The 18,921-nt window shown below is 42.8% G+C and overlaps 2 protein-coding genes and 1 long non-coding RNA gene across 6 annotated transcripts in view; all 3 read left to right on the plus strand.

Annotated features, from left to right (window-relative positions):
- The window catches only part of LOC112231940 (zinc finger protein 583), a 969,163-nt gene that overhangs the window by 681,400 nt on the left and 268,842 nt on the right, over positions 1-18,921 (plus strand). The gene's annotated exons all lie outside the window — the stretch shown is intronic.
- On the plus strand, positions 822-3,328 carry LOC121841807. Its single transcript, XR_006080762.1, has 3 exons — positions 822-1,082; positions 1,471-1,581; positions 1,737-3,328. It is a non-coding gene; the product is annotated as an uncharacterized LOC121841807 (long non-coding RNA).
- Positions 5,286-18,921, plus strand: part of LOC112231617 (zinc finger and BTB domain-containing protein 18) — a 31,353-nt gene continuing 17,717 nt past the window's right edge. Inside the window, exons 1-6 of one of the 2 annotated variants that reach the window (XM_042311864.1) lie at positions 5,288-5,806; positions 6,194-6,324; positions 6,531-6,707; positions 8,908-9,069; positions 9,425-9,536; positions 9,754-9,878. In XM_042311864.1, the coding sequence (XP_042167798.1) occupies positions 5,530-5,806; positions 6,194-6,324; positions 6,531-6,707; positions 8,908-9,069; positions 9,425-9,536; positions 9,754-9,878 (984 nt within the window). In that variant the 5' untranslated portion in view covers positions 5,288-5,529. Of the gene's footprint in view, positions 5,807-6,193; positions 6,325-6,530; positions 6,708-8,907; positions 9,070-9,424; positions 9,537-9,753; positions 9,879-18,921 lie in introns of both variants that reach the window. The other variant, XM_042311865.1, reaches the window with a different exon arrangement.

Here is an 18,921-nt window from a genome sequence, read left to right on the forward strand (position 1 = left end):
AAATATACTTACACACACACACTAACAAACACCTACTGTACACATCAAAATAGTTTAGTCAGGTTTGTCTGGTGATTACTTGACTGATCATAGCTAACTTATTTTTACCCACAACGTATGTATGTCCACCGTGATGGATTTAACAATGAAGTCATTATGTAACTGCAGTATAGGACTCAAATGTAGTGGGGATGGGTAAACACTCCATGTTGAAAGTACCTGTATGTCTGTGTAATCTGTATCACCTCTCTCTTCCAGGAGGAGGAGGGTCCAGAGGTGCTGCTGGTGAAGGAGGAGGGGTGTGAGGAGGGTCTGGGGAACCCTGAGGGGACCATGGTCATGGAGGACAACCAGACTTGTTAGGGAAGATTCAGAATTTGTTGGTAACATATGTAAGATGTTTTATATTTATCTAATGTGTGTAAGTTACTTCTCATCAGAATGGTATTTTTGTATAATACTGTGGCGAGGTTGCAGTTATCTGTTCTATGTCAAGACTATGTTGCATGGACCGCTAAGAGGGGAGAGGTCAAAGTGTCATCATGTGTAAACATATCTTTTACTCCCTACCTTTCCCAGTGGGGAAAGGAGGGTGGCAGTGTCTGGAATCATTCTATGCTCCCTCTAATGTTGTTTCTATCTTAACCTATAGCCTCATTCTCCTCTCCATGAGTTTGTCCAGGAGTTTGTATTTAGAGTGGGTTGTATCTACATGACAATTTGATAATGCCTGTTGATATGGAGGATTGGTTTATGGTTCTGGGGTTTGGGAAAGGAGACAAAGCTGAACGATGAATTATGTCTATGCTGTCTGACTATGTGTGATCTTTGCTATAAAGGATCCCATTTTGCCATTGTGGGGGGAACTCTCAACTTTTCATTAGAGATACTGAACTGTTGAAAGTCAAAATGCTATAGAGCTTATATAATTAAAAATGAACGTTGATAACTAACTCTGACGTGTGTGTGGTTTGCTCCCATGATTTGGTAAATAGAGGAAATTTCCACGACAGACTACACCACCTCCTGAAACCACAGATGAACCAGCTGAGCAGCACAGGACCACACACAGTCTCACTGAGGTGAGCCCACTGTGAACTGTCTGTATGGTATTAGGGCAAGGCCTGTATCCACAATGCAGCTCGGAGTAGGAGTGCTGAACTAGCATCAGTTTAGCCTTTTTAGATCATAATGAATACCTCTGTATAGACAGATGGGGATCTGAACCTCGTTCAGCACATCTACTCTGAGACTCTTTGTGGATATGGGCCCAGGTCTTGATTAATTTTGTCTTACGTGTTAGACCATGTCTTTGAATTATCAAACCATTAAAGAGTGGCAAGTAATCAAATCAACAAACATGTTTGTATAGTACTCAACCCCTCTTTGCCCAATCACAAGATGCTCCATAGCAGGTTGCTCATATCAGATGTATTGATCCAACATCCTCTCACTCTGTATCTCTTACAGTCAGTAGACATGGAGGATGGGAAGCCTAATCTGCTGCTGGTCAAAGAGGAGACAGGAGAAGACAGACCAGCGAACACTGATCTGCTGAGTGGACTAAAGATGGGGAGCAAGGTAAGGGAGACATACATATAAGATACAGCATCTTACTGTATGTTTACATACAAAAACACACAATGTATGAACTTGACCAGGTAATTGACTCAACTCCATATCTAGAGTTACCACTGCCATGTTTGTAAAGTCTATTTTGTAACTTCTTCCTGCAGGCAGTTGGCTGGAGGCTAACAGAGGAGACTGGGTGGCCATTTTGGAACCCAGACGGGTGCAGCCAAGGGCCCAGGGGACAACATCACCAAGCAAGCCAGGACCAGAGGCAACATAGTTCAGGTCTGTGGATGGCACAGCTCCCTTAACTCTGGGCTGGGGAACAACACCGTTAACCATGCCCAGAAACAGACAGTAGAACAGAAACAACCAAACTTAGTCTCCATGACAACAGATTGGCTGAGACCAGGGTGTTGCGTAGATTTGGTCCGCGGGGACAGGGAGGTGTCTGTATGCTGCGGGAGAGAACAGACTGACTCGGCTAATAATGCTCCGTCCTGCTCCTATAGTTGTGATTCAGAGAGACTGATGGCGCCTCAGGTTAACCCCCTAACAGATGCTGCCTTCAGCCTGCCTTCTATAGGATCTATCAACTAGACCCTGCGACAACACAGACACTCCCTGGCTTTCGTCCTCCTCACACTCTCCTAATGTTAAACCAGACCTCGGACAACGCCTGTGCCTCAACACTAAATGGCTACAGAAGCCTATTGACAAAGGACAGGAGTAATAATTCTATTAGTAGATCCGGTGGCATAGAAAAGCGCTTCCCTTGTCCTTTCTGGGGAAAAGCCTTCAATTTCTCCGAACATGTGGAAATCCACCAGAGGATGCACACGGGGGAGAAAGTAGTCGGCTTACACGTGTGCCGGGCCAATTTCTCCCACTCGTACTAGCTGAAGAGGTGCCAGAGGGTCCACACGGAAGAAATTATACAGCTTCTCCAAGTGTGAGAAGAGGTTCTCCCACCAGCACCAGTTGAAGAGTGCACCTGAAGATGTTGTTTGCCTGTATGCACTGCCGGAAGAGGTTCTCAGAGAGGAGCTACCTCAGAATACTCCAGCAGAAAATGCACACAAGCCATGTACACTGAATGTACAAAACATTAGGAACATCTTTCTATTATTGCGTTGCATCCCCTTTTGCCCCCGGAAAAGCTTCAATTCGTTGGGGCATTGACTCTACAAGATGTCAAAAGTATTGGAGGGGACTCCAATACTTTTCACAATTGTGTCAAGTTGTCTTTTGGGTGGTGGACCATTCTTGATACACACAGGAAACTGTTGAGCATGAAAAACCCAGCAGCTTTGCAGTTTTTGACACACTTAAATACATGAGCCTGGCACCTACCTACTACCATACCCCATTCAAAGGTAATGTTTCACTGGTGAGGAGTGACATCTGTCAATTTACATGAAGTAGTGAAGATGTGTGTAATGTTGAACCTTTTCCAAAGTGTTCTAAAATGTAAAGTGTTTCCAAATTGTGTTACGTTACAGCCTTATTCTAAAATGGATGAAATACATTTTTTTTCCTCAACAATCTACACACAATACCCCATAATGACAAGCAAAAACAGTAAATATCACATTTACATAAGTATTCAGACCCTTTACTCATGACGTTAAAGCACCTTTGTCAGTGATTACAGTCTCAAGTTGTTTTAGGTATGCCGTTCAAAGCTTGAAACACCTGTATTTGGAGAGTTTGTCCCATTCTGTTCTGCATATCCTCTCAAGCTCTGTCGGGTTGGATGGGGAGCGTCACTGCACAGCTATTTTCAGGTCTCTCCATAGATGTTCGAGTCCGGGCTCTGGCTGGGCCACTCAAGGACATTCAGAGACTTGTCTGGAAGCCACACCTGCGTTGTCTTGGCTGTGTGCTTAGGGTCGTTGTCCTGTTGGAAGGTGAACTTTCACCCCAGTCCGAGGTCCTGAGCGCTTTGGAGCAGGTTTTCATCAAGGATCTTTCTGTACTCTGCTCCGTTCATCTTTCCCTCGATCCTGACTAGTCTCCCAGTCCCTGCCGCTGAAAAACATCCCTACAGCATGATGCTGCCACCACCATGCTTCACTCATGGTGCCAGGGTTCCTTCAGACATGAAGCTTGGCATTTAGGCCAAAGAGTTCAATATTGGTTTCATCAGACCGGAGAATCTTGATTCTCATGGTCTGAGAGTCCTTTAGGTGCCTTCTGGCAAACTCAGAGCGGGCTGTAATGTGCCACCTTGCCACAATGAAGACCTGATTGGTGGAGTGCTGCAGAGATGGTTGTCCTTCTAGAAGGTTCTCCCATCTCCACAGAAAAACTCTTGAGCTCTGTCAGAGTGACCATCGGGTTCTTGGTCACCTCCCTGACCAAGGCCCAAATCCTCAGAATGCTCAGTTTTGCCGGGCGGCCAGCTCTAGGAAGAGTCTTCGTGGTTCCAAACTTCTTCCATTTAAGAATGATGGAGGACACTGTGTTCTTGGGGATCTTCAATGCTGCAAAAATGTTTTGGTACCCTTCCCCAGATCTGTGCCTCGATACAACCCTGTCTCGGAGCTCTACGGACAATTCCTTCAACCTCAAGGTATGGTTTTTGCTTATATAGACAGGTGTTTGCCTTTCCAAATAATGTATAATCAATTGAATTTACCACAGGTGGACTCCAGTCAAGTTGCAGAAATGTCTCAAGGATGATCAATGGAAACAGAATGCACCTGAGCTCAATTTCGAGTCTCATAGCAAAAGGTCTGAATGCTTATGTAAATAAGAAATTTCAGGGGTTTTTTTGGCAAGAATTTCAAAAAATCTGTTTTTGCTTGTCATTATGGGATATTGCATGTAGATTGACGATTTTTAAAATATTTTTCATGCATTTTAAAATAAGGCTGTAACGTAACAAAATGTGGAAAAAGTGAAGGGGTCTGAATACTTTTTCGAATGCACTGTACATTTACAGAAAAAAGTGTTACCATAGTGAGAAGTTATTCTACATGACACATGTATGTTGTGCAATAAAAGTACTGTACTTCAAATTGTGTGTATGACCATTTTATGGAAATTCAATACAAAATTGACTCTGTGCTGACTGACTTGGTTATTTTTGTGTCTGAGTTTTCCTTATCTCAGTCGAACCAAAACACATAGGGATTTTATATAATAATAATAATCTCCAGTGGCTCCATATTATTAGGTACTTGAATCACAGTGTTAGAGATGGCTTAACTGTGGTTAACATTTTATAAAAACATGTCATGTCTCTGTGTGTACAGCAAAGAGGTTCTTATCTAAACCTTTATGCTTTTCTGTACAATATTTGTTTGCGGTCTGCAGTCCATGCAGAAAAAATTAGTAGCGCGTGGCTAAACTTCTCAGCTGTTCTGGTTCAACCAATCATTAGGGTGTTTTTGTTTGACCCACACGAACATGACCAAAGCCATGACTGAAACAAGAATTAATTTGCCCTGGATATTTACAAATAAATGTGATGTTTGAGGCTCTCTGTCACTAAGTGATTGTATAATGTACACCTGGGTTGGGCTCAATTTGAATTTCAGGAAGTAAACTGAGATTCCAATTCAATGATTGAAAAAACTGCATCTACCTTCTATAAGAAGGTTTGTAGGGAATTATTTTATTATAAATTCAGGGTTAGTTACGACCTATCTGTACCACTATATTATCTTAACGGGCCTCACACTCCAGTGCAGTAGGTGGTGGTGTATGCACCTGGCAGTTGGTTGCGATTCGCCAATAAAACAAAGAAAAAAAAGAAAACAGAACTGAAAAGCCTTCATGTTGTTCATATTTTGACATTTATTAACCAACACCCTGGAACTCAAAATATGATCAATGTAACATCACAGCATCGCATACCCTAGGTAATCTTTAATTCGCGTTGGAAACAGGACTTGGTTGATGTTATTTAGGTGACGCTAGTTAAATGTTAACTGCTTATGTTAGCCAACAATGGCTAACTGTATGGTTTTTCACACTCAAATAGCCTCCATTATGGAGGTGCTAGCGAATGCAGCCGTGGCAGATATCTGTAAACTCGTAGATGACGACTATGCAGTGTTTCGTTTGGAAATAACTCAAAGCCAGAAAGAAAACAGGGTATTGCGGAGGAAACTACTGGAACTGAAGGTGGCACGGGAGCGCGCTGAGAGGACAATGCGAGAGCGCGTCCTCGGCAGTCGTCCAAGTAGTGTCAAGATCCTCGACCGGTACAGAGTAATGGCAAGAGGTAAATGTTGCAGGAGACTGCGGGCCCCGTTTCCCCTCTGCGCATGTGTGGCTTTAGATGTGTTTTCCACATTGGGTCTTGGTCAGTTTTTGGATTGTATGCAATAATTCCCCTGATTACTTAGCTATCTTGCAAACAGACACAATATCACATTCTACCCAGATTCTTGATTTACTGAATTTCCTATTATTTACTCTGTGAAAACAATGTGATGCATGGAACATAATACATCAATCAATAAATAGTATTTCAGGAAGTTATGAAAAATGTTAACTTACATCCTTGCCAATTCTAGACAGTGCCAAAACGGTCAATAGTGTACAATATAGCATTCAGCATTGACAGTACCTAACCTAACCATCTCTTTTCCCCCAATCACTCTCTCAGGTGAAGGACATCTCACTGGAGGCCACAGGAGCCTTGTGAAGCCAGCGGGACACAATACATGGAGAGATGACCAACCAATCACTGTTGATGAGGAGAGTGGAACCTCAACCCAGCATGTTATCATGATGGAGGTTAGTGTAATAGTGTTGAATTAAAAATTACATTTACTTTGTAAATCAAATGTGGCCTTTTTATTTCAGAAAGGCTCCCCTGAGCTATTCACTTGCTTACATGTACATCCTCATTTATCTGCCATAGGGGAGCTTGTGAGACTTCCCAATGACATTGATATCCAATTCAACGTATGTACCACTAATAACCTCCCCTCTTGTGTCAGTCTGCAGAGGCTGAAGGCCCTGGGGTCAAGCTAGAGAGGTCTGGTGGAGAGGAGGACCCACGGCACAGCAGAGACACCCAGGCTGGTGCAGCGTCTGGAGTGGCACCCCATGTAGCCACAGAGGACCTTTCCACCGCTGCTGTGCTCCAGTCCAGGAACCGACGCAGCATCACAGAGGTCAGTCGAATGTCGTCCTCAAGTCAGAGACAGACACCAAGATTGTAACACACAGGCTCTTACACACACTGTCTGAATACAGATCAGACCCAGAGAGACTGGGGCCACCGGTCTGTCCTCTTGAGCCTGGCTTGGTGTACTTACCTTTATTTCACCAGAGCCAGAGTATGGTTTATTCCTGTGGAGATGGTGATGCGTTAGACACTGGCGGGGATGATCTGTTTTGTTATTACCCTACAGAGATGGTCCCTTGGGTTTAGAGAGACAGGCTGATCTGTCTAGAGGGGACTGGAACGGGTACATTTCTGTATAGACCTCACTTTGTGCACGGGGTCATTGTCATGCTGAAACAGGAAAGGGCCTTCCCCAAACTGTTGCCACAAATTGTCTAGAATGTCATTGTATGCTGTAGCTTTAAGGTATCCCTTCACTGAAACTAAGGGGCCGAGCCCGAACCATGAACAACAGCCCCAGACCATTATTCCTCCTCCACCAAACTTTACAGCTGGCACTATGCATTCGGGCAGGTAGCATTCACCTGGCATCCGCCAAACCCAGATTCGTCCGTCGGACTGCCAGATGGTGAAGCGTGATTCATCCCTCTAGAGACGTGTTACCACTGCTCCAGAGTCCAATGGCTTTATACCACTCCAGCCGACGCTTGGCATTGCACGTGGTGATCTTAGACTTGTTTGCGGCTACTCGGCCATGGAAACTAATTTCCCGTCAAACAGTTCTTGTGTTGACGTTGCTTCCAGAGGCAGTTTGGAACTGGGTAGTGAGTGTTGCAACTCGCGGCTGAGCCGTTGTTTCTTCTAAATGTTTCTACTTCACAATAACAGCACTTACAGTTGACCCTGCAGCTCTAGCAGGGCACTCTTATGTAGGTGTCATAACCAGCCATAAAATAACGCAATACATTTCAAAACAGGTTTAAATATGTGTTATGACCATATTATTACAGGTTATGACTGTCATAACGTGTTGACGCTGGTTGTCAAGTAAAGTAAATCCTTCTATAACCTGTCTCCTCACCTTCATCTACCCTGATTGAAGTGGATATAACAAGTGACATCAATCAGGGATCATAGCGTTCACCTGCATACACTTGGCCAGTTCATGTCATGGAAAGAGCATGTGTTCATGATGTTTGGTATAAAGCCGAACAGTCTTTTTCATATTGTGTTTGTGCTGTGTGTCTGATGTTCGCAGATTTTCCAAAGACACTTTTAATGAGAAAATGAATGCAGTTGATTAACTTCAGGCGGGTTATTTGTTGAGACATGTATGTGTGGTTTTCATATGGTGTATTTAAAACTTGTTGATCAATAAACACAATTTGATTGAGACTCTCTTTAGCATACGTCACATCTGATCTCACCCTATTTTGTATATACACAACAGTGATTTTTCACCAATATACACTTAGTGCAATAAACATTAGAAACACCTGCTATTTCCATGACATAGACTGACCAGGTGAAAGCTATGATCTCTTATTGATGTCAACTATTAAATCCACTTCAATCAGTGTAAATGTAGGGGAAAAGACAGGTTAAAGAATGATTTTTAAGCATTGAGACATGGATTGTGTATTAGGGATGGGCAAGACAAAATGTTTAAGTGCCTTTGAACGGGTATGGTAGTAGTTGCCAGGTGCACCCGATTTGAGTGTGTCAAGAACTGCAACACTGCTGTGTTTTTCACGCTCAATAGTTTCCCGCGTATATCAAGAATGGTCCACCACCCAAAGGACATCCAGCCAACTTGACACAACTGTGGGAATCATTGCAGTCAACATGGGCCAGCATCCCTGTGGAACGCTTCCGACACCTTGTAGAGTCCATGCCCCAATGAATTGTATTCTGGAGATGTTCCTAATGGTTTGTACACTCAGTGAATACTCAACAAATCTACCTACAAATACCCACACACTAACAAACACCTACTGGGTGTGTCAGAGTTTTTAGTCAGGTTTGTCTGATGATTACTTGACTTATCATTGCTGAATTGTTTTTACCCACAACATCATATTTATATCCACCATGATGGGTTTAACAACAATGAAGTCATTCTGTAACTACAGTACTCAAACTTAGTGGGGATGGGTAAACACTCCATGTTGAATGTGTGTTTATTATCTGTGTGTACATACCTGAGGGAGTGTATGTCTGTGTAATCTGTATCACCTCTCATCCAGGAGGAGGGTACAGAGGTGCTGCTGATAAAGGTGGAGGGGTGTGAGGAGGGTCTGGGGAACCCTGAGGGTACCATGGTCATGGAGGACAACCAGACTACACCTCCTCCTGAACCCACAGAGGAACCAGCTGAGCAGCACAGGACCACACACAGTCTCACTGAGGTGAGCCCACTGTGAACTACTGTCTGAATAGTATTAGGTCAGTGCTCGTATTCACAAAGCCTCTGAGAGTAGGAGTGCTGATCTAGGATCAGTTTAGCCTTTCAGATCATACTGAATAACATATTTAAAGATCAACACTCCTACTCTGAGACTCTTTGTGGATATGGGCCCAGGTCTTGACCATGCCTTTGAATTATAAAACTATTAAAGAGTGTCAAGTTATCAAATCAACTAACAAGTTTGCATACTACTCATAGCAATCCCATAGCAATCACCCAATCAGATGATGCTCCATAGCAGGGTGCTCATATCAGATTTCTTGATCCAACATCCTCTCACTCTGTATCTCTTACAGTCAGTAGACATGGAGGATTGGAAGCCTGATCTGCTGCTGGTCAAAGAGGAGACAATAGAAGATGGACCAGAGAGCATGTATCTGCTAAGTGGAGTAAAGATGGGGGAGCAAGGTAAGGGAGAAATACATATAGCCTACATACAGTAATAGATCTTCAATGGGAATAGTGATGCACATGGCTGTTGTTATTTCTTCATTCATGAAATCAATATAACTTATGTTTACATAGAAAACCACACATTATAATGTATGAACTTGACCAGGTAATTGACAAAAGAAACTCCATATGTAGAATTCTCTGCCATCTTTTTTCAAACCTCTTCCTACAGTTGGTTGGCTAGAGGCTAACAGAGACTGGGGGGCCATCTTGGATTCCCAAACCCCGACGGGTGCAGCCAAGGGCCCAGGGGACAACATCACTGAGCAGGCCAGGACTAGAGGCAACATGGTGGAGGTCAGTGGTTGGGACTGCATTTTCAAATCTGGGCTGGGGAATAAAACTGTTAACCACTACCAGAAACAGACAATGGAACACAAAACAACATCTTAACCTAGTTTCTATGACAGCAGACTGGCTGAGACCAGGGCGAGGCGTAGAATTGGTCTACGGGGACAGGGAGGTGTCTGTATGCGGCGGGAGAGAACAGACACAGACTCCGCTAGCGATGCTCCGTCCTGCTCCTATAGTTGTGATTCAGAGAGACTGATGGTGCCTCAGGTTAACCCTCCAACAGGTGCTGCCTTCAGCCTGCCTTCTATAGGATCTATCAACTGGAACATGGACCCTGCCACAACACAGGCACTACCTGGCCTTCATCTTCCTCACAGTCTTCGTATGTTAAACCTGACCTCAGACAATGCCAGTACCTCAACACTAAATGGCTACACAAGCCCATTGACAAATGACAGCAGTAGAGATGGAATCAGTAAAGGTGGCAGCGCCAAAGAGAAGCGCTTCCAGTGTTCGTTCTGTGGGAAAGCCTTCAGTTTCCCCAATCGGGTGGAGATCCAACAGTGGATGTATATGGAGGAGAAACACTCATCCAGTCTGTAGAGGCACTAGAGGGTCCAAATCAAATCAAATTTATTTATATAGCCCTCGTACATCAGCTGATATCTCAAAGTGCTGTACAGAAACCCAGCCTAAAACCCCAAACAGCAAGCAATGCAGGTGTAGAAGCATGTCAGGATATAATGTCAGTTGGCTTTTCATAGCCGAGCATTCAGAGGTCGAGACAGCAGGTGCGGGGGATAGTGAGAGAGAGGGTCAAAAACAGCACGTCCGGTGAACAGGTCAGGGCTCCATAGCCACATGCAAAACAGCAGAAACTGGAGCTGCAGCACGACCGGGTGCTGGGAAAGGGGACAGCCAAGAGTCATCAGGCAAGGTTGTCCTGAGGCATGGGAGAATTAGGGAGAATTAGAGGGAGCATACTTTAAGTTCACACAGGACGAGATAAGACAGGATCATTTCACCAGACACTGACCCTAGCCTCCCTGCACAGACTATTGCAGCATATATACTGGAGGATGAGACGGGGGGGACAGGGATAAAACCCCACCCACTTTGCCAAAGGACAACCCCCACACCACTAGAGGGATATCAACAGAACACCAACTCACTACCCTGACACAAAGGCTGAGTATAGCCCACAAAGATCTCTTCCACTGCAGAGGGTGCGCAAAGCCTGACAGAAAGATCACGTCAGTGACTCAACCCACTCAAGAGACGCACCCCCCCCAGGGATGGCATGGAAGAGCACTAGTAAGCCAGTGACTCAGCCCTTGTAATAGGGTCAGCGGCAGAGAATCCCAGTGAGTTCGTCACTCCAGTGCCTTGCCGTTCACCTTCCCTCCCCTGGGCCAGACTACACTCAATCATAGGACCTACAGAAGAGATGAGTCTTGAGTAAAGACTTAAAGGTCGAGACAGAATCTGCGTCTCTCTCAGGGATAAGCAGACCATTCAATACAATTTTAGCTCTATAGAAAGCCCTGCCTCCAGCTGTTTCCTGGGAAATGATAGGGACAATAAGGAGGTCTGCGTCTTGTGACTGTAGCAAACGTGTAGGTATTTACGGCAGGACCAAATCAGCGAGAGTTGTAGGAGCAAGTCCATATAATGCTTTGTAGGTTAGCAGTAAAAACTTGAAATCAGCCCTAGCCTTAACAGTAGAGGCTAGCACTGGAGTAATATGATCAAATTGTTTGGTTTTTGTCAAGATACTAGCAGCTGCATTTAACTGAAGTTTATTTAGTCCTTTATCCTGTTAGCCGGAGATTAGGGCATTGCAGTAGTCTAATCGAGAAGTGACAAAACATGTATTACCTATCTGCATAATTTTTGGACAAAAGGTTTCTGATTTTTGCAATGTCACGAAGATGGAAAAAAAGTTGTCCTTGAAATATTTTGATATGTTTGTCAAGAGATCAGAGTCCAGAGTAACGCCTAGAACCTTCAGTTTTATTTGAGACGGCTGTACAACCATCCAGATTAATTGTCAGATCAAACAGCAGATCTCTTTGTTTCTTAGGACCTAGAACTTTGTCAGAGTTTAAAAGTAAAACATTTGCCGCCATCCACTTCCTTATGTCTCAAACACAGGCTTCCAGGGTAGGACATTTTGGGGCTACAGCATGTTTAATCGAAATGGACAGCTGTGTCTTGTCCGCATAGCGGTGAAAGTTGATATCGTGTTTTTCCGAATGACATCACCAAGACATAGAATATATAGTGAAAACAATAGTGGTCCTGAAACAAAACCTTGAGGAACACCAAAACTTACAATTGATTTGTCAGAGGACAAACCATCCACAGAGACAAACTGATATCTTTCTGACAGATAAGATCTAAACCAAGCAAGAACAATTAGGTTTCCAATCTCTCCAAAAGAATGTGGTGATCGATGGTGTCAAAAGCGGCACTGTGGTCTTGGAGCACGAGGACAGATACAGAGCCTTGGTCTGATGCCATTAAAAGGTCATTTTCCACCTTCACAAGTGCAGTACTATGATGGGGTCTAAAATAAGACTTGAGCGTTTCGTATACATTATTTGTCTTCAGGAAGGCAGTGAGTTGCTGTATAACAGCTTTTTTTGGGGGGATTTTCGATATAGTCCGATTTGTATTAAAAAAAAAAAATGGTGTGTGTGTGTGGGGGGGTCACTTTGACTTTTTCAGGACGGGCTTTATTACTGCCACTTTTAGTGAGTTTGGTGAACATCCGGAGGATAGGGAGACGTTTATTATGTTCAACATAGTCTCACGGCAGATAGTTTATTATCTGCCGTGAGGCCATTCATATTTTCGTGAATGTGTCAGGAGATACAGGATAAAAGAAACTTTTGTCTCCGTTGATCATAGGTCCTGGCAGTTCTATGCAGACTCAGGACAACTGAGGTTCAGAGAAATGTGGAGATTCAATTTGCATTCTAATGATCTTTTTGTTGAAGAAGTTAATGAATTCATCACTGCTGAAGTGAAGGCCATCCTCTCTCGGGAATGATGTTTTTTAGTTAGCTTTGAGACAGTATGAAAAATAAATGTTGGATTGTTTTTATTCTTCTCAATTAGATGGGGCTTCCGAGTGGTGCAGCGTTCTAAGGCACTGCATCTGTGCTAGAGTCCTCATTACAGACCCTGGTTCGATTCCAGGCTGTATCATAACCGGCTGTGATTGGAGTCCCATAGGGCAGTGCACAATTGGGCCAGCATCGTCCGGATTAGGGTTTGGCTGGGGTAGGCTGTCATTGTAAATAAGAATTTGTTCTTAACTGACTTGCCTAGTTAAATAAATAAAAAATAGGTTGGAAAAGTAGGCTGATCGAGCAGCAGTGAGGGCTCTTCGATACTCCACTGTACTGTCTATCTAAGCTAGTCTGAAGACTTCCAGTTTAGTGGAGCCACATTTAGGTTCCAATTTTCTGGAAGTTTGCTTCAGGGCTCTGACTTTTCTGTATACCAGGGAGCTAATTTCTTGTGACAAATGTTTTTTGTTTATAGAGGTGTGACTGCATCTAGGGTATTACACAAGTTTACATTTAGATCCTCGGTTAGGTGGTTAACTGATTTTTGTACTCTGACGTCCTTGGGTAGGTGGAAGGGGTCTGGAAGGGCATCTAGGAATCTTTGGGTTGTCCAAGAATTTATAGCGCGGCTTTTGATAATCATTGGTTGGGGTCGGAGCAGATTATATGTTGCGATTGCAAATGTAATAAAACGGTGGTGCGATTAGTACAGATTATGAGGAAAAACATTTAGATCCACAATATTTATTCCTCAGGACAAAACTAAATCTAGAGACATATTGGACAAACCCCATTGATTCGATGATGGCTCCGAAAGCCTTTTAAAGTGGGTCTGTGTGAATATTGAAGTCACCAAAAATGTGAATATTATCCTCTATGACATGACTACAATGTCCAATAGGAATTCAGGGACCTCAGTGAGGAATGATGTATCTCCCACCAGCAGCAGCTGAAGATGCACCTGAAGAGCCAGGTGGGAGAGAGGCCATTCGCCTGTATACACTGCGGATACACCAGCAGAAAACGGCCCTTGAATAGAGTATGCGTGACATGTATTACTAGTTAGCTTGTTTGTATTTAATTCTGTTGGTTTTGGATGTAGTAGGGAACTGGATAAGGCGAACTGACGAAAGAATGTGTATGATGAGACAGAGTAGATGATATGTAATGGTTGGTGTGGTGTCTGTAAAAATGCTACAATGAACAAAAATATAAACGCAACATGTTTCATGAGCTGAAATAAAAAGATCCCCAAAATGTTCAATACACACAAAAATATTATTCCTCTCCAATTTTGTACACAAATTTGTTTACATCCCTGTTAGTGAGCATTTCTCATTTGCCAAGATAATTCATCCACCTGAAAGGTGTTGCATATCAAGAAGCTGATTAAACATGATCATTACACAGTTGCACCTTGTGCTGGGGACAATAAAAGGCAACTCTAAAATGTGCAGTTTTGTCATACAACACAATGCCACAGATGCTTGTATTGGCATGCTGACTGTAGGAATGTCCACCAGAGCTGTTGCCAGATAATTTTATGTTCATTTATCTACCATAAACCGCCTCCAGCGTCGTTTTAGGGGGTTTGGTATTACGTCCAACCGGCCTCACAACCGCAGACCACGTGTATGGCGTCGTGTGGGCGAGCAATTTGCTGATGTCAACATTGTGAACAGAGTTCCCCATGGTGGGGTTATGGTATGGACAGGCATATGCTACGGAAAACAAACACAATTGCATTTTATTGATGGAAATCTAAAAACGCAGATATATCGTGACGAGATCCTGAGTCCCATTGTCATGCCATTCATCCACCACCATCACCGCATGTTTAAGCATGATAATGCACAGCCCAATGTCACAAGGACCTGTACACAATTCCTGGAAGCTGAATGTTTCCCAATTCTTTCATGGCCTGCATACTCACCAGCAATGTCAGCCATTGAGCATGTTTGGGATGCTCTGGATGGACATGTGCGAAACATTGTGTTCAAGTTCCCGCCAATATCCAGCAACTATGCACAGCCATTGAAGAGGAGTAGGACAACCTTCCACAGGCCACAATCAACAGCTTGATCAACTCTATGCAAAGGAAATGTGTCGCGCTGCATGAGGCAAATGTTGATCACACCAGATACTGACTGCTTTTCTGATCCATGCCCCTACTTTTTTTTAAGGTACTGTATATGTGACCAACAGATGCATTTCTGTATTCCCAGTCATGTGAAATCCATAAAGTATGGCCTAATTCTTCTTTACATTGACTGATTTTGTTATATGAACTGTAACTCAGTAAATCTTTTGAATTGTTGCATGATGCATTTATATGTTCCTTTAGGATGATACTGTTTTTTTATAGTGAGCTGAGGATATTGCACTAATTAATGTTTACTTGACAAAGTTTTGAAGGTCTTTGTAATGTCATGGTTCTCCTGTTCAGATCTGAAGGATCAGGTTAGTGGCTCCGCTCTACAGCGCTCTCTCTCTCCTGCAGAGGGGAAGAGCGGTGAAGTTGGCCATTTTCTGATGGTCATAAATTCCTTGCAGAAACTCTCTTCACTGGACATGCAGTATTGAGAGAGGATTTACTCTGTGAAACAAAGACATTCTTCCCACCAAAACTCCATCATCCAAAAGTGGGGAATAAAACAATATTTCCGTATATCGAAGGGGTTGGAGTGGTCATTGGGTACTCGAAGAACAATTATGTCAGATCAGTTGTGTTTGGGGATCTCATGAAAGACGGTAGAACAACATCTCTGAATGTACATATTCCCCAGTTGTGAGGGTCACATCCAAATGTGGGGGAACGGATATGATTAAATATGCAACTATTTGTGAGAAGATGTAATGTGATGTTAGCCTTCTAAATGAGAGAATTGTTTTTAATATGAAGTCTTAACCAAGTCATTGGCCATGCCCCCGTGAGCACAGACTTTACAAAAAAGGAGGGACTACCCCTTTTTCCCTGAGTGCTTGAATAGCACTTGTGACAAAATTTACATTAGGTCAAGAAAACGCAGGGACTGAAATCCACGTGTTTAAATGGCTACTGCTCTATACACCAGAGAGCATGGAGCTGGTTAAGAAAGCTACAAGACTACGCATTCACAGTGTGCAGCTGTATATGTAAAATAGTCTAGTAAACTCGACCGTTGACCATAGGAGAACACTTCCCTATCGAACGACCGAATGGTACTCTGAAAGATCCATTCTGGAGAACATTTCCTTATCAAACGTCCATTGGTACGTCTGACGTATCCAGAATAACAGAGGACAAGCTACAGCAAAGAAAGATATTTAGGTCTGGGGAACACGACCAGAGACTTTCTGTTGACTGACTCTCCAGCAGACGGACCGGCGATTTCAACAGAGACGATACATACAGGCGTAAATATATACAGTTGGTCGAAAGTTTACATACACCTTAGTCAAATACATTTAACCTCTTTGGGCTGAGATCCCGCTAACGGAATCAATATGACAACAGCCAGTGAAAGTGCAGGGTGACAAATTTAAAACAACAGAAATCCCATAATTAAAATTCCTCAAACATACAAGTATTTTACACAATTTTAAAGATACACTTCTTGTTAATCCCACCACAGTGTCCGATTTCAAAAAGGCTTCACGACGAAAGCAAACCAAACAATTATGTTAGGTCAGAGCCAAGTCACAGAAAAAAACAGCCATTTTTCCAGCCAAAGAGAGGAGTCACAAAAAGCAGAAATAGAGATAAATGAATCAATAACCTTTGATGATCTTCATCAGATGACACTCATAGGGACTTCATGTTACACAATACATGTATGTTTTGTTCGATAAAGTTCATATTTATATCAAAAAATCTCAGTATACATTGCCGCGTTACGTTCAAACATCCAGTGATTTTGCAGGGAGCCACATCAATACAGCAATACTCATAATAAACATTGATAAAAGATACAACTATTATGCACGGAATTATAGATGCACTTCTCCTTAATGCAATCGCTGTGTCAGATTTCAAAAAAGCTTTACTGAAAAAGCACACCATGCAATAATCTGAGTACGGCGCTCATAAATTAAATATGACATATATTAAATACAATATAATATATAAATATTCACTTACCTTTGATGATCTTCATCAGAATGCACTCCCAGGAATCGCAGTTCCACAATAAATGTTTGTTTTGTTTGATAATGTCTATCATTTACGTCCAAATACCTCCTTTTTGTTCGCTCGTTTAGCCCAGTAATCCAAATTCATGACGCGCGATCACTATGAGCAGACGAAAAGTAAAAGTTCCGTTACAGTCCATAGAAACATGTCAAACGAAGTATAGAATCAATCTTTAGTATGTTTTTAACATAAATCTTCAATAATGTTCCAACCGGAGAATTCCTTTGTCTTCAGACATGCAATGGAACTCAAGCTAACTTTCACGTGAACGCGCGTGGCCAGCTCGTGGCTCTCTGGCAGACCTCTGACTCATTCCCCTCTCATTCGCCCCCACTTCACAGTAGAAGCATCAGACAAGGTACTAAAGACTGTTGACCTCTAGTGGAAGCCTTAGGAAGTGCAATTTGACCCCATAGACACTGTGCATTCGATAGGGAATGAGTTGAAAAACTACAAACCTCAGATTTCCCACTTCCTGGTTGAATTTTTTCTCTGGTTTTTGCCTGCCATATGAGTTCTGTTATACTCACAGACATCATTCAAACAGTTTTAGAAACTGTGTTTTATATCCAAATCTACTAATAATATTCATATATTAGCAACTGGGCCTGAGTAGCAGACGGTTTACTCTGAGCACCTTATTCATCCAAGCTACTCAATACTGCCCCCAGCCATAACAAGTTCAACTCAGTTTTTCACAATTACTGACATTTAATCCTAGTAAAACTTCCCTCTTAGGTCAGTTAGGATAACCACTTTATTTTAAGAATGTTTAATGTCAGAGTAATAGTAGAGAGAGTGATTTATTTCAGCTTTCCTTTCTTACATCACATTCCCAGTGGGTCAGAAGTTTACATACACTCAATTATTATTTGGTAGCATTGCCTTTAAATTGTTTAACTTGGGTCAAACGTTTCGGGTAGCCTTCCACAAGCTTCCCACAATAAGTTGGGTGAATTTGGGCCCATTCCTCCTGACAGAGCTGGTGTAACTGAGTCAGGTTTGTAGGCTTCCTTGCTCGCACATACTGTTTCAGTTCTGCCCACACATTTTCTATAGGATTGAGGTCAGGGCTTTGTGATGGCCACTCCAATACCTTGCCTGTTGTCCTTAAGCCATTTTGCCACAACTTTGGAAGTATGCTTGGGGTCATTGTCCATTTGGAAGACCCATTTGCGACCAAGCTTTAACTTCCTGACTGATGTCTTGAGATGTTGCTTCAATGTTTGTGAAGTGCACCAGACCCTCCTGTAGCAAAGCACCCCTACAACATGATGCTGCAACCCCAGCTCGTCACGGTTGGGATGGTGTTCTTCAGCTTGCAAGCCTTCCCCTTTTTCCTCCAAACATAACAATGGTCATTATGGCCAAACAGTTATATTTTTGTTTCATCAGACCAGAGGAAATTTCTCCAAAAAGTACTATCTTTGTCCCCATGTGCAGTTGCAAACTCTAGTCTGGCTTTTTTTATGGCGGTTTTGGAGCAATGGCTTCTTCCTTGCTGAGCGGCCTTTCAGGTTATGTCGATATAGGACTTGTTTTACTGTGGATATAGATACTTTTGTATCTGTTTCCTCCAGCATCTTCACAAGGCCATCATATCGGTTTAGTCCACTAGGGACTTTCCATTGCAACATGTCCAAACCAATGTATATCCTATCCTGTGTGTGTGCTGATGTAATTCTGTATGATTATTTAGTTTGTTGGTAAATAAATAATTAAGCCAATCTATATATAGCTGATTCATCATTTATGCTAGGGTTCGTGCAGATATCCAAGAGTTTGCGACATTCAGAAT

Source organism: Oncorhynchus tshawytscha, linkage group LG34 (genome assembly GCF_018296145.1).
Source record: "Oncorhynchus tshawytscha isolate Ot180627B linkage group LG34, Otsh_v2.0, whole genome shotgun sequence".
NCBI lineage: Eukaryota > Metazoa > Chordata > Actinopteri > Salmoniformes > Salmonidae > Oncorhynchus > Oncorhynchus tshawytscha.